Below are 15,906 nucleotides of genomic sequence, written 5' to 3'. Positions count from 1 at the left end.
GAGGGACAAAGGTGGTGGCAAACCTTTCTTTCCTATTTCTTTTTTTTTAATTAAAAATTTTGCGCCAGCCAGACCTTGTGGCTGCCGCTCCATGTCGAATCATACGGGGATCATAACTATGAGAGAGGAGGGAGGGGCTTCACAAGAACTGGCTTATCCAATATCTTAAATCCCGAATTCAAAATCGCACCACTGTCTTCACCGAGGAGATAATAGCCCTTTTAATTATTTTTTCAACCCACCTCATTATTTCTTGCCACCACTACTCCCGACACATCACATGACTCACGAGAGGAAAATGATCTCCCTGGTTATGTGCAGACATACACAACACTGTTGTGGTTCATGCCCCACAGTAAAACCATTATCATGTACTAGGATCCGACTGGCGACAAGCCAGCTCATTAAAAGGGTCCTTTATTGCAGAGCTTGCGTGATCCACAGGAAAGCGAAGACAAACTGCCATCAATGCAGACCTCTGTGCCGACGAGAGTGTGTTAGAGCGGCCCGAAAGGAAGGACCCAAGAGAAGCAGCGGCCCCGTTCAAACTGTCCCCCTTCCGACCAGTTCCCAGAGGAAAGCGACAGTCACACACGCGCGGACACCACCACAGCTGGCTGCGGGGGACAGGGGTGCAGCAAGCAAAGAAGAGCCCCCTCCTCCCTCTACTCACCCACTGTGACCCCTGACCCCACAAGCCACCCTCCCACCGTGGGGGAAATGAATGCCACATCAGGCACCGCCCCCTGACTTGGGGGCGAGTCGGTCTGAGCCGCGTCTGCAAGAGAAGCCCCGGCCCACCTCAACACCTTGTGGAACCACACCCTCACCTTGTTGGACCACTGGTCTACACATGAATGAGTTGAGAAGAGAACAAAATGATATACTAGCAACTGTGAGTTCCTCAGTGCGCTCACAGAAAATGATGAAAAACACTGAAAACCTTGGTGATTTGCTATCAATAAGCAGGAAATAAGCATGCCCCTCACATAATAAACAACGCAAATGGCAAGATAATGTTACTTAAAGCCTAGATGAGCAGATGAAGTCAAAGCTCATAATATATGTTTGCTTTTACCAGAACAAGAAGAGTATCACTAAACTGAACACAGTAAAAACTGACTAGTTTATGTTTAAAACAAATTCCTGTCACCACCCATGGCAAGTACTAGGCTTTGTGTTCATATTTTAGCTCTCAAATATCTCAAAATCTCGGCCCTCTTCAGGCGTTCGGAACTAGGATAACAACAAAACGTTTCCATACCAATGCTGTGAATAAGGGAAGAAAAAGTACAGTGAACACTCTTGGCTGCTTAAAAAGCAAATGACAGGTTTTCATGCATCTCCCTGCGATAAAATCATCACAAATCTTGGCTTTCCAATGATACAAAATTGAGCCTTGTGTTAAAACAAAACACGGGAAAAAAAAGTTTTAACTGTAACAAAGCTAAAGACTGAAAGAAAACAGTTTCGTCTATCTGCCAGTCAATTCAGGGATCTGTATGTGAAAATTTCACATAATGTTGCAACCACTTCTGTAAACATGGCACATTTTATACTTCTGTGCATTTTATTTTATTAGTACATGTGTTGCAGTCCTGCCAACATTTCACGTACTAACCAATAATACGGTTTTTTTCAATAATATCATTTCCTTGTGTTAAAGAAATGGCTGCCCACCTAATCAATGAGAAAGAGTGATGACAATCTAAAGGTAGGTGGAAGTCCCAAAAGAGGTCGCAGCTACCTAAATGTGCAGTGCATATCTGGAGACTGTGCATGTTACACTTTTAAGTCAGTAGATTAGCAGTAAAAATGACTTAAAATGATATGCATAATCATGGTGGAACACTGGGAATGCATCAAAGTAATACCCCTGTCACACTAGCAAATTTAATGTCATTCGAACCTAATGGCATTCGATGCATCGAATTTCATTCGGTCTCTTTCACTGCTACACGTAAAATAATAATGTCATTCGAAAATGATGGCATCGACGATCAGTGAAAAAAAAAATAGTCCAACTGAACGACATCAGCGCGCATAAAATACGTTTGATATTGTTGTGCAGTGTTTCAAAACTGGTGAGAACATTTGTGTGCCGTATTATAAGCTTAAAATATTATTTGCGGCCATTCTGCACCACTTTAGCCATCAAAAGCCAAGCCAAATACAAAGTAAACCACAAATCCGATAAATGTAAACAAACAAAATGGCTGACATGGCGGCGCGCGGAGCTTGGAAATGACTTCCAAAAGGTGAACTGCCCAGTTATGTCTTTAAAGGGCCACTGACCAGGGTCCGGACATTTTTGAAAAACAAGCCCACTGCATAGATGAGGCATCGAAGATAACCTCTGCAAAATACTAGAGCCATGCGCGCCCCGAAAAGCTGCGAAAATTCAAATCAAAGCCCGTTCGTTCTTTCCTTCCTTCAAAAACGGGCCCGGCCCACTACTCTGCACCCCGCTGACGTCAAGGGGGGCTACTTTCGCTAAAGGCACTCCATTGGTGCATCGTTCTGACTGACGGGAGAAGGTTGGGCGTAGCCTTGGCGTCGCGTCGTCTGCACAACGCTTTCCGCAGCGCCTTCTGTTCTGGCTCATGCCTACAAACCCGCATGAAGGAACAAAAAAAAAAAAAAAAAACTGCGGAGGGAGCGTGCGGCGACAGCCTTGAACCCTAGCCATAAAAAGTAAAAAAACAGTAAAACTGAGGGAGTTGGCTCGCCCCCCCCCCCGCCGTGATCCCGTCACGAGACGCTCTGCGTGCGCGCTCCCTTCTCAGTTTCTTTTCTTCTATGCGAGCCCCCCAAAACAAGGTTTTAATTAGTAGTGCAGCAGAGCCTTTCCCTCGCTCGCCCACTTGACCGCTCCGCACACATACCGCTTATCTTTCGTGCATCTTGCGTACGCCTTGACTCCAATGAATGACATATGCTTTGGAGCGGAGAAAAGACACAAACACACAGAACACAAACACGCATGGAGAAAAGCAAACGGGCGGTTGCCGGGTCCGCGCTTCGCCGTGTGTTTCGAACACAACCGACTTCCGCCCCTCCGCTCGTGAAACGGTGGGGAGGCCTAAAAGAAAATGAAAAGGTGGCTCGTTAACTGGGAATGACAAACAGATGTATGAAAGGATGCGCTCGCTAACAAGTCTAGGTGGTCGAGCCGATCGCGCCTCTCGATCGTTCAGTGTGCGGAGAAAATGCAAAAACCAAGAAAAGAATTCTATTGAAGGCGGGGCCATGACGTCGCCCTGTGACGCACTCCACAGACACCACGCCTCCGGCTTACACCGGAGAAGGAAGGGGTGATTTTGCCTTGCCGAGCCTACTCGACGAGGAGCGGGAGAGAAAAATTTCGAGGAGGGAATGGAAGGAGAGGAGGCTCGCTCAAAGTGAGGTAGAGAGTGTCTGCTGGCCGCGGGTGGGCAGGGGGCCTTTAAGTACCTTCGAGCTTAACAAACATGGCACGCCAACCAACAAGAATCACGCATCCCAAAATGGCCGACGGTCGCGGGAAAGACGCTGCTTCACGCTCGGCCGCTGCGGTAGGCTGCCGAGACCGAGAGTAACAGCTATCCACGACAGCCTCTAGTGTGAACAGATTCACACAAACATTAACTTTTTTTTAGCAGAACTGAATAAATGCACTTTCTAAGTTTGGCAGTGTGCACATTATTTTTTTCGCGTCGCTGCGTATCTGGTGTCCAGAGTGCGCATTCGGTTCGAGATCGAATGCGAATGAGTTCCCCTAACTCATTCGGTGGCGAATGTCATTCGAACCTAATGACATTACATGTTCCCGTGTAGCAGTAGATTAATGACATTAGGTGCTAATGTCATTCGATTCGAATGACATTAAATTTGCTAGTGTGACAGGGGTATAAATTAGGCCTACTGCTTTGTTTCATCAACTTCACTTTAAATTACATCACAGCTCCGACAGTCACAACACCACCCGTGACTACCCCAAACAAGTATTTGGTGCTAAGTACAAGGGGTGACCTTTTTTTATAGTGTGGCAGTGGCCTCAATGCAGAGAGGGAGAAAGTCAGAAAAAAAAATGAGAAAAGATGGCAATAAGGAAAAGCACAGTACTGAAACTAGCTTTCAGCGGCTCGCTTGGCAATGACTGTCTGTGAATTCTGCGTCCAATCAGAGCGCAGGAATGTGAAAACGGCATTACCTGCTGCTTGGCACAAATTGTAGGCTGAAGCTGCCCTCTTGCGACTGCTCTCAAAGTCCCGCTCTTCCGATTTCCTCTGCGGTGCTGCAGACATGAGCACGGGTGCACCGGCAGAGCTCATGGTGGCTAGATCCAGGTCAAAAGTCCTGGGCGTGGAGCTGCCAAAGGCAAAGCTCATGCTCATGCGGTTGGCATTGCGCCGCTGATCTAGCTTGCTCTCTCGTTCCATATTCCGCTTCAGCATGGCTTCCTTTCGTTCCTAGGCAAGAGAGACATTCAGTGAACCGCTCTGTACCATACTCCAGGAACAACACCACCTTCACCAGAAACCCAATGGCTGGTTGGGTGGGTTAAAAACGAGCGGACAAGGAGGCCAGCACCTCGCGCATATCTTCCATGCCTCCTGAGCCAATTTCCACTACTCCCACCAGACTGACACAAAACTGCAGTGCATACCCTTTTATCTTTCACAAGATCCATCCTGGCCAGTCAATTTACACAAGTGGTAAAAATCTGCCTTCACAAACAAGCCAGGTCGCACCAAAATGCGGCACAGAAGCAACATGACTGAATAATAGCCGCACCAACAAATCCAGAGCCAGTTCCTACATTTTAGCCGGTGAACAAGTTTTTATCGTAGGTCCAATCGAGCAAAAGACCCGAGTCCTGAGCAGACATGCGTCAGTGTCTGTTGAAAATTTGTGCAGAACAGTGACCTTCCTTTTGCTGTCTTCCGGCCTCACTACTTCTGTGAATCTCAACTTTGGACTGCTTTTTAGATTAACCAAAGCAAAGCCCTGTGCTACTCTTGGAGGGGGCAGTCCCAATCGAACCATGCATTTCGTGGACTTCTTTTTATCCAGAGAATGGGGTTCAATGTGGTTCTCCTTTGCAAAATTTCTCGCGTGGAAAGAGAGGAGGCTGTTGACACTTCCCACTTTCCCAGCGAGAAATACCCCTCTTTCCCCTCACCACCCCTGCTCCAACTAAAAGCTGCTTACGTGATCAGCCTCCCATATGAGCCTCTTGCGCTCCTCGACCTGTAGCCGGCGCTCCTGGTCTCTGTGCCTTATCTCCTCAATGCGTCTGCGACGCTCTTCCTCCATATGCTCGCGGTACTGCTGAGCCGCGTGAGCCTGCTGCTCCAGCTCGTGCAGACGCCGTGCACGCTGCTCCTCCTGCCGCTCCTTGACCAGCCGCAGTCGCTCCTCGCGCGACAGCTGGGAGAGCTGTGGGTGCTGGGGTGATCCACTCCCAGACTCGCTGTCACCCGGCTGGCTTCGATCTGCAAGGCCACAGTTCACAGCTGAGTCACACGCTGTGCAACAATGTTGCGGCCAATCAGCGCAGCAAATGGGTCCCTTTAATAAGCCAGACAATGCTGCACGGTTCGGTGACAAGATAGAAAAAGTTTTCTCCAGCATAGCTCTACCCCATCAGCGTGAAAGTGCACATGTGAACCGCAAGAATCCTGCTTCCTCTCTGAAGAAAACAAAAAGGCCAGTTCCTTCCCTCAGTAGAAAGATTTGGGGGACACTCAAGTTTTGCCTTAAAGGTGCACTGAAGAGGAAGCTGAACTTGTCTTTTTGCCGCGGGAGCTCAATCTACACGTTCCGAGCTTTCTTAGAAACTGCGATTTATTGCCATCTGTGGCCGATTTCCATAATTAAATCGAATTAACATCCGGCTCCCGCCTTTTTTTTTTTTATTCTGCCTCGTATGGTGGGAGGAGTCGACCAACGCGTGGGTTGCCTTTTACCCAGTCCCGTGGCGGCTTGCCGCTCAGCCATCGGCAAAGTAATATGTAGTAGTCCGTAGTAGCAAATAGTCCGCGCGTATTTTTAATTCTGCGGGCTTGTTTTGCGGCCATATTATCTGCGAATGAAACTAATTATTCATGGAAACCTAAAAAACAAAATAAAGCGAAAGCAAAGCCTCTACGGAGCTGGTTGAAAGGCACTTCACGCGTTGGTAGACTCCGCCCACCGTACGAGGCAGAATTAAAAAAAAAGGCGGGAGCCGGACGTTAATTCGATCTAATTACGGAAATCGGCCACACAGGGCAATAAGTCGCAGTTTCTAAGAATGCTAGAAACGTGTAGATCGAGTTCCCGCGGCAAAAAGACAAGTTCAGAATCCTCTTCAGTGCACCTTTAAGAGTGTGGCGCGTAGACGTTAAAGGGTCCCTTCAGCGGCCTGGGGCCCTCTTTCCATATCACTTCTCAGTCATGAACACTGTTAGTTTCTTATTTTAATTTTTAAACATATTTTATTTATCACCAGACACACAAGGGCCCCCCCTTTAACCAGGCTGAATGAACATTCTCCAGTGGTTGACAGGTAGCACGTCTGGCTCACGACCCAAAGAGCAGCAGTGCGAGTATTGGCTCGACCATTTTTCTTTTCAGCGCAGTTGATTTTCTCTCTTCAAAGGCACTTCGTAACAGTAGTGGAATGATGTCGCGACCCTGTAGACCAATGCTGAATTGTTTAGTCAAGCCATCACTGGAGTACAGGGTGATCACAGTGGGCTGTTTGAAGCACTTCTACAACAGCTGGAAAAAACCTATGTTATTCTATTTTCAATAGTTAGCATTCAAACCCTGTTGGCAAGAGATAGTGATGTTGCCAACAGCCCTAAGACTGCACTGGTCTTGCTAATCTTTCTTTCAACATCACACAGTGTACCTTATTTCTCTTTGCTGGATCACTCACCCACTACATAAGAAAGCCTAAACTGCCACCGCGTGCCAAAACTACAGCCAAAGCCAAAACTACAGCAATAAATTTTGAGTGCTGACATATGCCGACCAGAAGTGCACAAAATGTGTTACAGACTTCCTCAAAAACCTACAACTTCAGTTCGCAGCAATGAACACTGCATCAAGTTTCCTGTGCAGAAATGGCCACAAGAAAACTCCCCCAAAACTTGTTCTTATGGCAATAGCACATATTTTCTGTTTTGCAACAGGAACTTCCCTTCCATTGGCACCTCCCAGTGTTGCCGATGCCTCCCATAACAAATTCGAACACCCTCTTGTGCATCCTTCTCATATCTTAAATTTGATCTATCAGGTACCACTTAAATTAACTGGCATCCTGCTATCATTTATGAGCACTTATGCGCAAACTGAAAACAGAGGCAAATGATATCATGCTATGACAAGTAGAATTCCTTCAAACCATGACATTCCTGTTACCCCCTCCGCCCCACCTTTTGGCTTTCTCTGAACTCTAGCCATTCCCCCCCCCCACCTTCCTTGGAAATGCCCCTCCTTCCAGTGCCAGCCTATGTTGTTTGCCTTCTTCTCATTTCCCTGTACCACGCTGACTAATCCTCTTATCTGAGTTTTTCAGGTCCTACAGCACCTCCCCCCCCCCCCCCCCCCCCCCCCGTCGCAGCCCCTTCAATCATTACAGACCCCCCGGATATAAGTTTTTCCACTATTGCAGCCTAACGAATCAAGGTTCACCTCCCTCCCCTTCCTGACACGCATCCCCTCTCACACCACTTTCCTTCCCCACCCCCGGGGCCTTCCTCCTCGGAGCGAAGGCCCTATTTAATCCCTGCCAATGATGAACGCTTTGCCCAGACGAAGACAAGTCCCCTTGTCGAAACGTTGGCTCAAGCAACCTGAGGTTTTCCCCTCCCTTGTTCATTTTGTGATTTCCAAACACTAAGACATTTGTTGGAAACATTAATTCATAACGTTTAAAATGCTTTCACACAGGAAAACTGATTAACCCACGTAGGCTGAAGCTTCAGAAATTTGAAGACTAAAATATTTTTTTACATACAATATTTATTTCATTTCGCAATTCAGAACAATCCTTTTATTGGTGGAAATATTTTTCTCAACAGCAACTTCTGAGCCCTCCTACAATGTAGGATACAGCTACCTGTTACGTGTGGCAAAGCTTCAAACATGTGACACTGACTTTAAAAATCACATTTCTCATCACGCACAGCGATTTCGTTAATATTATTTGTTTTTCTTGCAGAATAACACTGCAGTCAACGGGGTCTGAAGGCACAAAACTGAATGTACCACAACACAGCCCTTGCATGGGAAAAGTTTAGACCATCTTGAGCCTATGCTAGCGTGTGCAAGCTTTTACACAATAAACTTTTAGAGTTACTGCGCAAAGAAGCGGCGTCCGGCATGTAGGATGCTAGGCAGATATGGGTTAAAAATGCGTGAGAACTCAAAGAAACCCTGTGTAACAACTCAATCGACAGTGTACTTTATCCACTAAGAGTAATGATTATTTCAATCATGCATTCCAGCACTGCCTTTGTTATAAAGTAACGTTTTTTCTTCAAATATGTATACCTCTCTTCAAGAGTTTAAGAAACATGGCTTTGGCAAAAAAAATAAAATAATAATAATTCTTTGCCAACTGGGAGCGCTCGAGATTTAATTTTGCACTGTGTAATAAGCACAATCAGAATTAGGCAGCATATTCACTTGAAATTCCAGGCTGCATGCAAGGCTGATGATGAAATAATTTTTGTTGCTAATATCGCATTCTATAAACTTCTGCCTGAGGGTATACACAACCCATGTTCTGATACCGGCTATTAGTGGCTGCTTAGCAATTTATGCAGTTAAGCCTACTGCGGACCTACTGTGCATGTCAGCTGATTCAAGCAGCCAGTCACAACAAAAAGAAAAAATTAAAAAAAAAATGGATGTGCACTATGCTGAATCTCGAGTATCTTCCTAGCACACTAGCTTGAACTAAACAATCCCACAAAAAGTTCTGCACAGTACAAACTTCAAAAAACAGCCATCACTAGCCCAAACTCACTCAAATGATGTCACAATGAGCAACAGTGAAGGATCCACAAGTCCCATGAACAGTGCTGCCTTTCAATTACTCAGGAATGGAGTAAATGAAGTTTTTAAACATGGAATACTCTTGGCAACCACAATTACGACATTCATTCAGAACGAACACCAAATTTTGTGTTCAAACTCTTTTGGAACTCATCTGTTTGTGCCAAAACTGGTTTCACGTTAACGTAAGTCATTACTTGGCAAAACAACTAATTTGAAAACTGACTTCCCTAAAATTTGCAAAGCGCACCTGTTGTAGGCAATTTAACACATCAGTTAGCAACTACCCTTTACTTGAAATCAGGCAAATACAGATAACTACACTGATCAGCACCAAAGTTTGACGGCCACAATGCATGCAAGGAGGTCAGTAATTACAGTGGCAGCCAATTATGTTCTCGCGAGAACGTATGTCACAGTGTTTTGAGACAACATGACGATGACGATGGCTGAATATCATGTTGCAAGGGCAACTTAGCCAAAAAGCACTTATGAATGCTGTTTAAGGCACGAACATGTTTGTTATAAAAATGGTGCAGTAGGTGTGATTAAAACTAAATATGCTAAATGTGCTCAATGACAAGTATATTTGTGCTTACCGGTATCACTCCTTTTTACCAATGACCCTAAACAGCATTGCTATTTGTCGAATTTGCATTTAGAAAATGTCTCACAAGGAGAGAGCGCACTTCATGCCTTGGACCTAATGGCAGCAATGAAATAGGCCAACAGTTTTTAAAACTTGAGGCTCTTCAACACGTAAGACCACAGCATTTTCCAATGTTTTTTCTTTTTTTTTTACCTGGGGATAACCTACGTTCGGCGCCATCCTCACTGGGTGCGTCTCCGCCAGCGTGAGCAAACCAGTAAGTGTCTGGTGCAGGAAAACAGGAGGGAAGAAACAAAAAAACAGAAAAAGAAGCTTGCAAGAAAGCTCACGAATTTCAGCTGCTTGAAATGCAGCCAGGCACACCATGCACTTTAGACGCAAAGAAATATGGTGCCAAACATGAAAGCGGACAGTAACGCTGAAGGTTTCAAACAACAAAAGGTACAGGAAGACATGAGCAAAAGATAAAAAGGGACACAGAAACGCGAAAGCACAACTAACGTTTCAACTGAAGCAGCACAATCAAACAAAAAGAGGCAGCTCCACCATCTCAATGCAGCTTTAAGCAAGGAGGTCTAAATGTGTGGGAAGAGCTGATCAGGTGATGAGTATATGACACGGTTCAAAACTCTTTATTCTGCAAATAACTAGAACATAATTCAGGACTAGCAAAAATTCCCGAACTCTCACATTTTCAAAGCTTTTTATAACAATGTGGCTACCAATAAGTTTAAAACACTGAGCAAAGAGTGCTCAATGGCAACAGTGAAGGTCATGCCACATGTAACTTTTTCATATTGGCTTTCTCAAGCATGTACACAGTGTCGAAATAAACTTAAAATTTTTCTGCTTTGGCCCTGTGAATGCTTCAGATGCTTTCCGCATAGACAATTTTGGTATGCTCTTCAATTTAGTCATTCATGAATGATAACATACTAGAGATGCCAGTCACAATTTTTGCACTTTTTACCAGCAACTTGACATCAAAATGCAACCTTTCTCATAAGAAGAGAACCTATAGAAATGTTGACTCGAAAGGTACAGCTTCAAACAATCAACGACGAAAACATATGATACACAAACACAAGAAACAATAACTAAATCATTCACTGCATGGCTAGACATAATTCTCAAGAAGAAAGATGCAAACAGAAGTGCAGGTGCAAACAAAACAACAACATCAAAACAAAACAAAGCAGTGCACTTCTGACACAAACAAAAGGGAGCAGAGGAAGCCCAGCAAGCAGTACACAACACGAAATGCAGGTCACAACAGGCAGCCAAATAGCAATGTGCACATCCAATGACATTTGACCCAACACTTATAATGACAATAACGGCACTACATTTTCTGACCTGAGAGAGACGCAGTAAAATTGCCACCTGACAGGTGCCTATGTTTTGTGTTACAACAAAGCCCATGCATGCCAAACCACAATGAGCACAAAATTTTGATTGCTTTTCTGCATTAAAGGGTCAGTCTACTCACCGAGATGAGTGTATAAATAATGGCATATTCTGGTAGTCGGCACCCTATAACATCAATAACGAGGGGTCTGCGCCCGGTTTAGGCCGGAATTTATATTTTATTTCGGCGTTAAAAGTCGCGTAAAAAAGCACGGTGGCGACCTCAAACGTTCATTTTGTTCAAGAAAGTGGTAGTCTTTTTTTGTAGAAGCATAAGTGAATATACTACGTACTATTTGTATGCCCCAATGTCAGAGAAACGCACGTTTTGTTCTAGTAAACTGTAGAAGGCGTAACGCTCGCTTTTTCTGTAAATCCCATGAATATTTATAGTTACACGTACGCAAAACGCAGGCACATTCCCACTTTTAGTTCAGCGTATGCTAGCAGAGACGCAAAAATAAACTCAGCCTATAGTGGCGCCATCTGGTCGTCAGGACGGGAACCATTGCTGTAAACAAATCGACTCTCCACTTAAGCCTAGGAGCGGCAGAATCGTCACTCTAATTATTAAAATAGAGCAAATTTATCTCTTATATGTTTTCTTATAGGCGAGATGAGACGAAGCGAAAGACAGGCGCCCCATTTATGGCCAGTGAACGCACTGAAAAAGGCAGCAACACTGATAATTCAGTCCGAAGCGAGAGGTCCGGCTTCGACGGGCGCCGCCATGTTTGTCGCCCCGCGGCGGAAATCCAGATGGTTGCCAGATGAGACTACCATCTCACACAGATGTGTTCCCACATCAATAAATTCTATTTTAAAATGTTCTACCGCACTTCTTGGCACCACACCTGGCTAAACGGTAATTTGAGTAAAGAGCTATCGGTTGCCGCAAAGAAAATATGGTCGATAAAATTCAGTAGACTGACCCTTTAAATAACTCCTTCCAACGGCGTTTCAGTATGGGAAAACAAAAGCATCGCACTACTGGCTACACCACGTTGCCCTGAAAACTGGGTGCCACAGGGTACATAGGAGACATGCATTAATGCACCAGTAGCAACATCAAGCAAGTTCAACTATACTACCACATATTTCATCCTCCAAAACATGAAACAATGCCCCAAACGAAGTTTTCCATGCAATATCACTGAGGGGAAAACAAATACGCACAGGGCCACAATACATGCATGCTGCACAAATACAGCTTACGCTTTCGCACACTGATAACATGACAAGAATACTCAAGTAGCATAGTATTTTAGGCCAAACACTTTCAAAAAAAAAAAAAAATCTTCCTGCACGACATAAAGCCAGTGGGCTCATCGCTTAGTTTTTTTTTGTAGCACAAGATGAAACTAAGCTTACATTACTATTTCGGACCAAATTTCTGGACTTCTTTGCACCTTTCTGAACAAGCCGAAATAAAGAGGGCCAAATAAACTGGTGTTGCACTGCCTTATTCTTTAGCACCTACCCTCTTATCCCTGTGTGAGCAATGGTGTGATGATAATAATGACAATGATATAATAAACAGAAGCGCCTCTTGTGATTGTAAGCAGCCAATGCCACACGTCTATGCACATCTTGTTTGTTATGAAGCCTAAGACTGACTTTTTCTGATTGTTTTTTATTTGAAATTTGCACAGCCAGCCACAAGTAGTATGTTGTCTTTCATAGGCAGAAGATTGTGTTGTGTTGTGTTTTATGGCACCTAGGCAACTTAGGCCATCATGCATTAAATGCAGAGTTAATGTGTCTGCATTGTGGGAAAACTAAAATGCAGCATAGGCCGAAGATGCGGCCCTACTGCACGCCTTTCCCTGAACATACAACTGCTCTTCCGTGACTTCAAGAACAGTGGGAGAACAGCAGATTCGTTAGAGCTGATTGCCATGTGGATGTTGAGCTTGCTTTTGTAAGGTCCACATTGATATGCTAATACTTTGCTGTTGCACTCCACAAGCTTAGATCTGCATGAAAGCGAGTATGTACAGCCACCCAAATCTAGCTAGCATGAGCGACGACCCCGTTTTCTGCGCCCCTGCACCTTACAGTGGACCAAACATGCAGAAAGGTCAAGATTAGGCAAGGGCTTGGTGATCCTCAGCTTACACTTGATGTTTTCACAGGTCAGCTTTTTTGTAACGCGCAAGAGCACAGAAAAGGCGGCCGCCGTGCACGATAGTTCGGGCGGCTGTACACTTTGTGCATGAGAGCACTACACGCTTGCCAAACAGGGCCTCAAACACTTGTTCCCTAGTGGCACACCGCTGATCACTTTGAAATCCAAGGCTTCAGTTTGGCTTCTCATGGCTGTGAAATATGACACCAAGTGTTTGCCGATGAACGCAGCGCAGCGCAGCCACGAGACCAGTTCGTGCCAGTTTACAACAAGTCGTGCTCCATCCAGCCAATCGGGGTCAGCCAGCATGCTCTTGCATGGGAGGGGAAGCTCATGGGTTCACACTGGGCGGGAGGGGGGGGGGGGGGTGTGGGTGGCCAGCACATCGCGCACACCGACATACCTAGAGGGGAGCAGGGGGACTCTTTCTGCGCACTTGTCGCACCATCGAGCTCCTGCTCGGGACTTGCTAGTTCGTCTACCTGCTGGGCCCAGAGACCCCGCCTGTGTCGCTCCGCCGGAGGGTCCGCGGCGTACGCAAACCAGTACATGTCTGGACACCCCACAAGAGCCACCTTGAATGACGCTCTCCCGCCCCTCTTCTTTCCCATGTTCTCTCTGACCGCCACTGGTGCAGAGAGGTTGATGCCCAAGCACAACGACACCTTTCCTTCCGTCACCTTCCATCCTCCACTTTGCTAGGCTCACTCTCATCCTGTACTTTTAAGCTAAGAAGTTGACAGCGGTGAGAGCAGGAATTGTGGTAAGCCTCCAAGCTAATGCTCATGAAGCACAGAAGGAGTGCAGGCAATACAGCACTGGGTTACCCAGGCAGCAGTTACTGACATACCAGAGAACAATGCTTAATATGCCCATGAATCGCTTTTATTCCAAAGCTAGGATGCAGGTGACAACATATCTTCCCAGACAACATGATCCACAATATTGTCCCACTTGTTAAGATTTCCCTGAGGTGAAAAAGATTTCAAGTAAGGCCATAATTATGTATAACTAACATCTACCTGAGCGCAGCCATTGAGTAATAAAGGAAAGCTATGCAGCCTTATAAAAAAAAAAAGGACAGAAAAGGGAAGAAAGTTTTTTTTTGCAGCTCTGTGGCTACAAATCAGGTTAGTGATAATTCTAGTTGCTCCAGTGCTCAAGCAGCTGATCTTCTAGAAATGGCAACTGCACATTCTCTGTAACTCATTTCACATTGCTCAGTTGCTACAACCGAGGATTACAGCCAATACTAGTAGTAATTACAAGCTGGTTGCCATCAACCACAGGTTCATTAACCACAGGTTCTACAGATGGGCAGTGACTGTAAATCATTTTCTTGGCCAAGCCTTCCATTCGAATATTTGCACCAGGCACAAGAGCTAAACGCAACCACCTAGATAAAAGAAAAGAAATACATGGAAAGTTCCAGACCTAACGAGGTGATGGTCTTCAAACTCATCCTCACTGATCCTAACCATAAAGCCCCTCAGGACATATCATACTTAAGAGATTTATTCAGAAATATGGCCTTCCTTGAGTTCTTCCCAAATCACCTGCAAACAGCTCACAAATTACAATTAGGTATGATGCGGCAGTGGAAGATGCCCACATTTACATAATGCTTACCTTGTTTTGGTGACTTTTGTGCCATTGGTGTGTTACATGCTGACTTTTTTGTTATGTGATTTGAATCTGAAACAGAAAAAAAGAAAACATGGCAAAAGCCAGTGAGTTGTCTGCCTGACAAAATAACATTCTCTTAGAGTGACACAGCATCAAGTATCACTGGCATGACAGCATTTTCTTGCAAGCAGAGCATCTCAAAATATTTGATTTTCGCAAAAAAGAACCACATTATGTCGTAGTTTCTAATTATTCATGATTGCCATGAATCAGTTTGCATTGCCTGCTTTTTTCATTCGAATGCTGTGAACAGTCCGTGGCACCGAAAGACCTGGAAGCATGTAAAACTTCCCGCTGCGTTAGTTTTCTTAGGAAAAAGTCATCACAACACCGGATGAACACTGCTCAATGTGGCTCTTCTGTGTTTTCCCATAAGTTCCCCCAAGCGAACGAGCCCAGCGCCGTCTACGCAGAAAACAAACTAGAGGCATGTGGTTTTCATTGCACGTTTACAATAAAACGAAACACTCATGTAACACAACAAAAGCGGTGTACCAGGGGACTAGAAAGTTGCCACTCTGGAGTGGGGTCAATAATAGCCGCGCCTATCAGCGCGGCACGGGCTCTGCGCGCCGGGCGCGCGTCGCGGGCATTGAACAAAACCTAATGCCGCCGCTGCCTCAGGCGTGGCAACTTCTCGCCCGGTGGACGACGTCAGCGGCGCTAATCACATGGCCTCTCGCCAACAGCTGCCGCGCAGACCTCGCTCGCTGCAGAGCCGATGGCCGAACAGCCCCCAACACGGCGGCGCATTCTTGTCAGCCCCGGTCGTTCAACGACCTTCGCGACGACGCCGCACTGCGCGAGTCGAAGGGTTCTGCAGGCGAGAAGACGCTCGGCGCTTTTCTTGCGCGCAAGACTGGCTGACTGCCTGCCTCCGGGCGGCTCTGCCGCGGAAGGGAAAAATAACGCTCTGGGGCGGCACCGGTGGCGGGAGGGCGACCGCCCGCCAGTCGCGTGCGTGCCGCGTCATCCTTCACTCGTGCCGCCGCCCCGGCGTCGTCGCGAGGAAGGCTCGGGCTCCTTGTTTGGAAACTTCCTT

The 15,906-nt window shown here is 45.9% G+C and overlaps 1 protein-coding gene across 1 annotated transcript in view; it reads right to left on the bottom strand.

Moving 5' to 3' along the window:
• Positions 1-15,906, bottom strand: part of LOC149359039 (uncharacterized) — a 91,619-nt gene that overhangs the window by 23,140 nt on the left and 52,573 nt on the right. The window contains exons 2-7 of the mRNA XM_089571221.1: positions 14,808-14,873; positions 13,582-13,731; positions 9,836-9,907; positions 5,194-5,477; positions 4,193-4,451; positions 674-778 (exon numbers count right to left, since the gene is read on the bottom strand). Of these exons, the coding sequence (XP_089427347.1) occupies positions 674-778; positions 4,193-4,451; positions 5,194-5,477; positions 9,836-9,907; positions 13,582-13,731; positions 14,808-14,873 (936 nt within the window). The remainder of the gene's footprint in view (positions 1-673; positions 779-4,192; positions 4,452-5,193; positions 5,478-9,835; positions 9,908-13,581; positions 13,732-14,807; positions 14,874-15,906) is intronic.

Source organism: Amblyomma mixtum, chromosome 2 (assembly GCF_055824585.1).
Source record: "Amblyomma mixtum isolate Tamu chromosome 2, ASM5582458v1, whole genome shotgun sequence".
NCBI lineage: Eukaryota > Metazoa > Arthropoda > Arachnida > Ixodida > Ixodidae > Amblyomma > Amblyomma mixtum.
The sequence above is the reverse complement of the archived record's forward strand: the minus strand, read 5'-3'. Positions and strand labels throughout refer to the sequence as shown.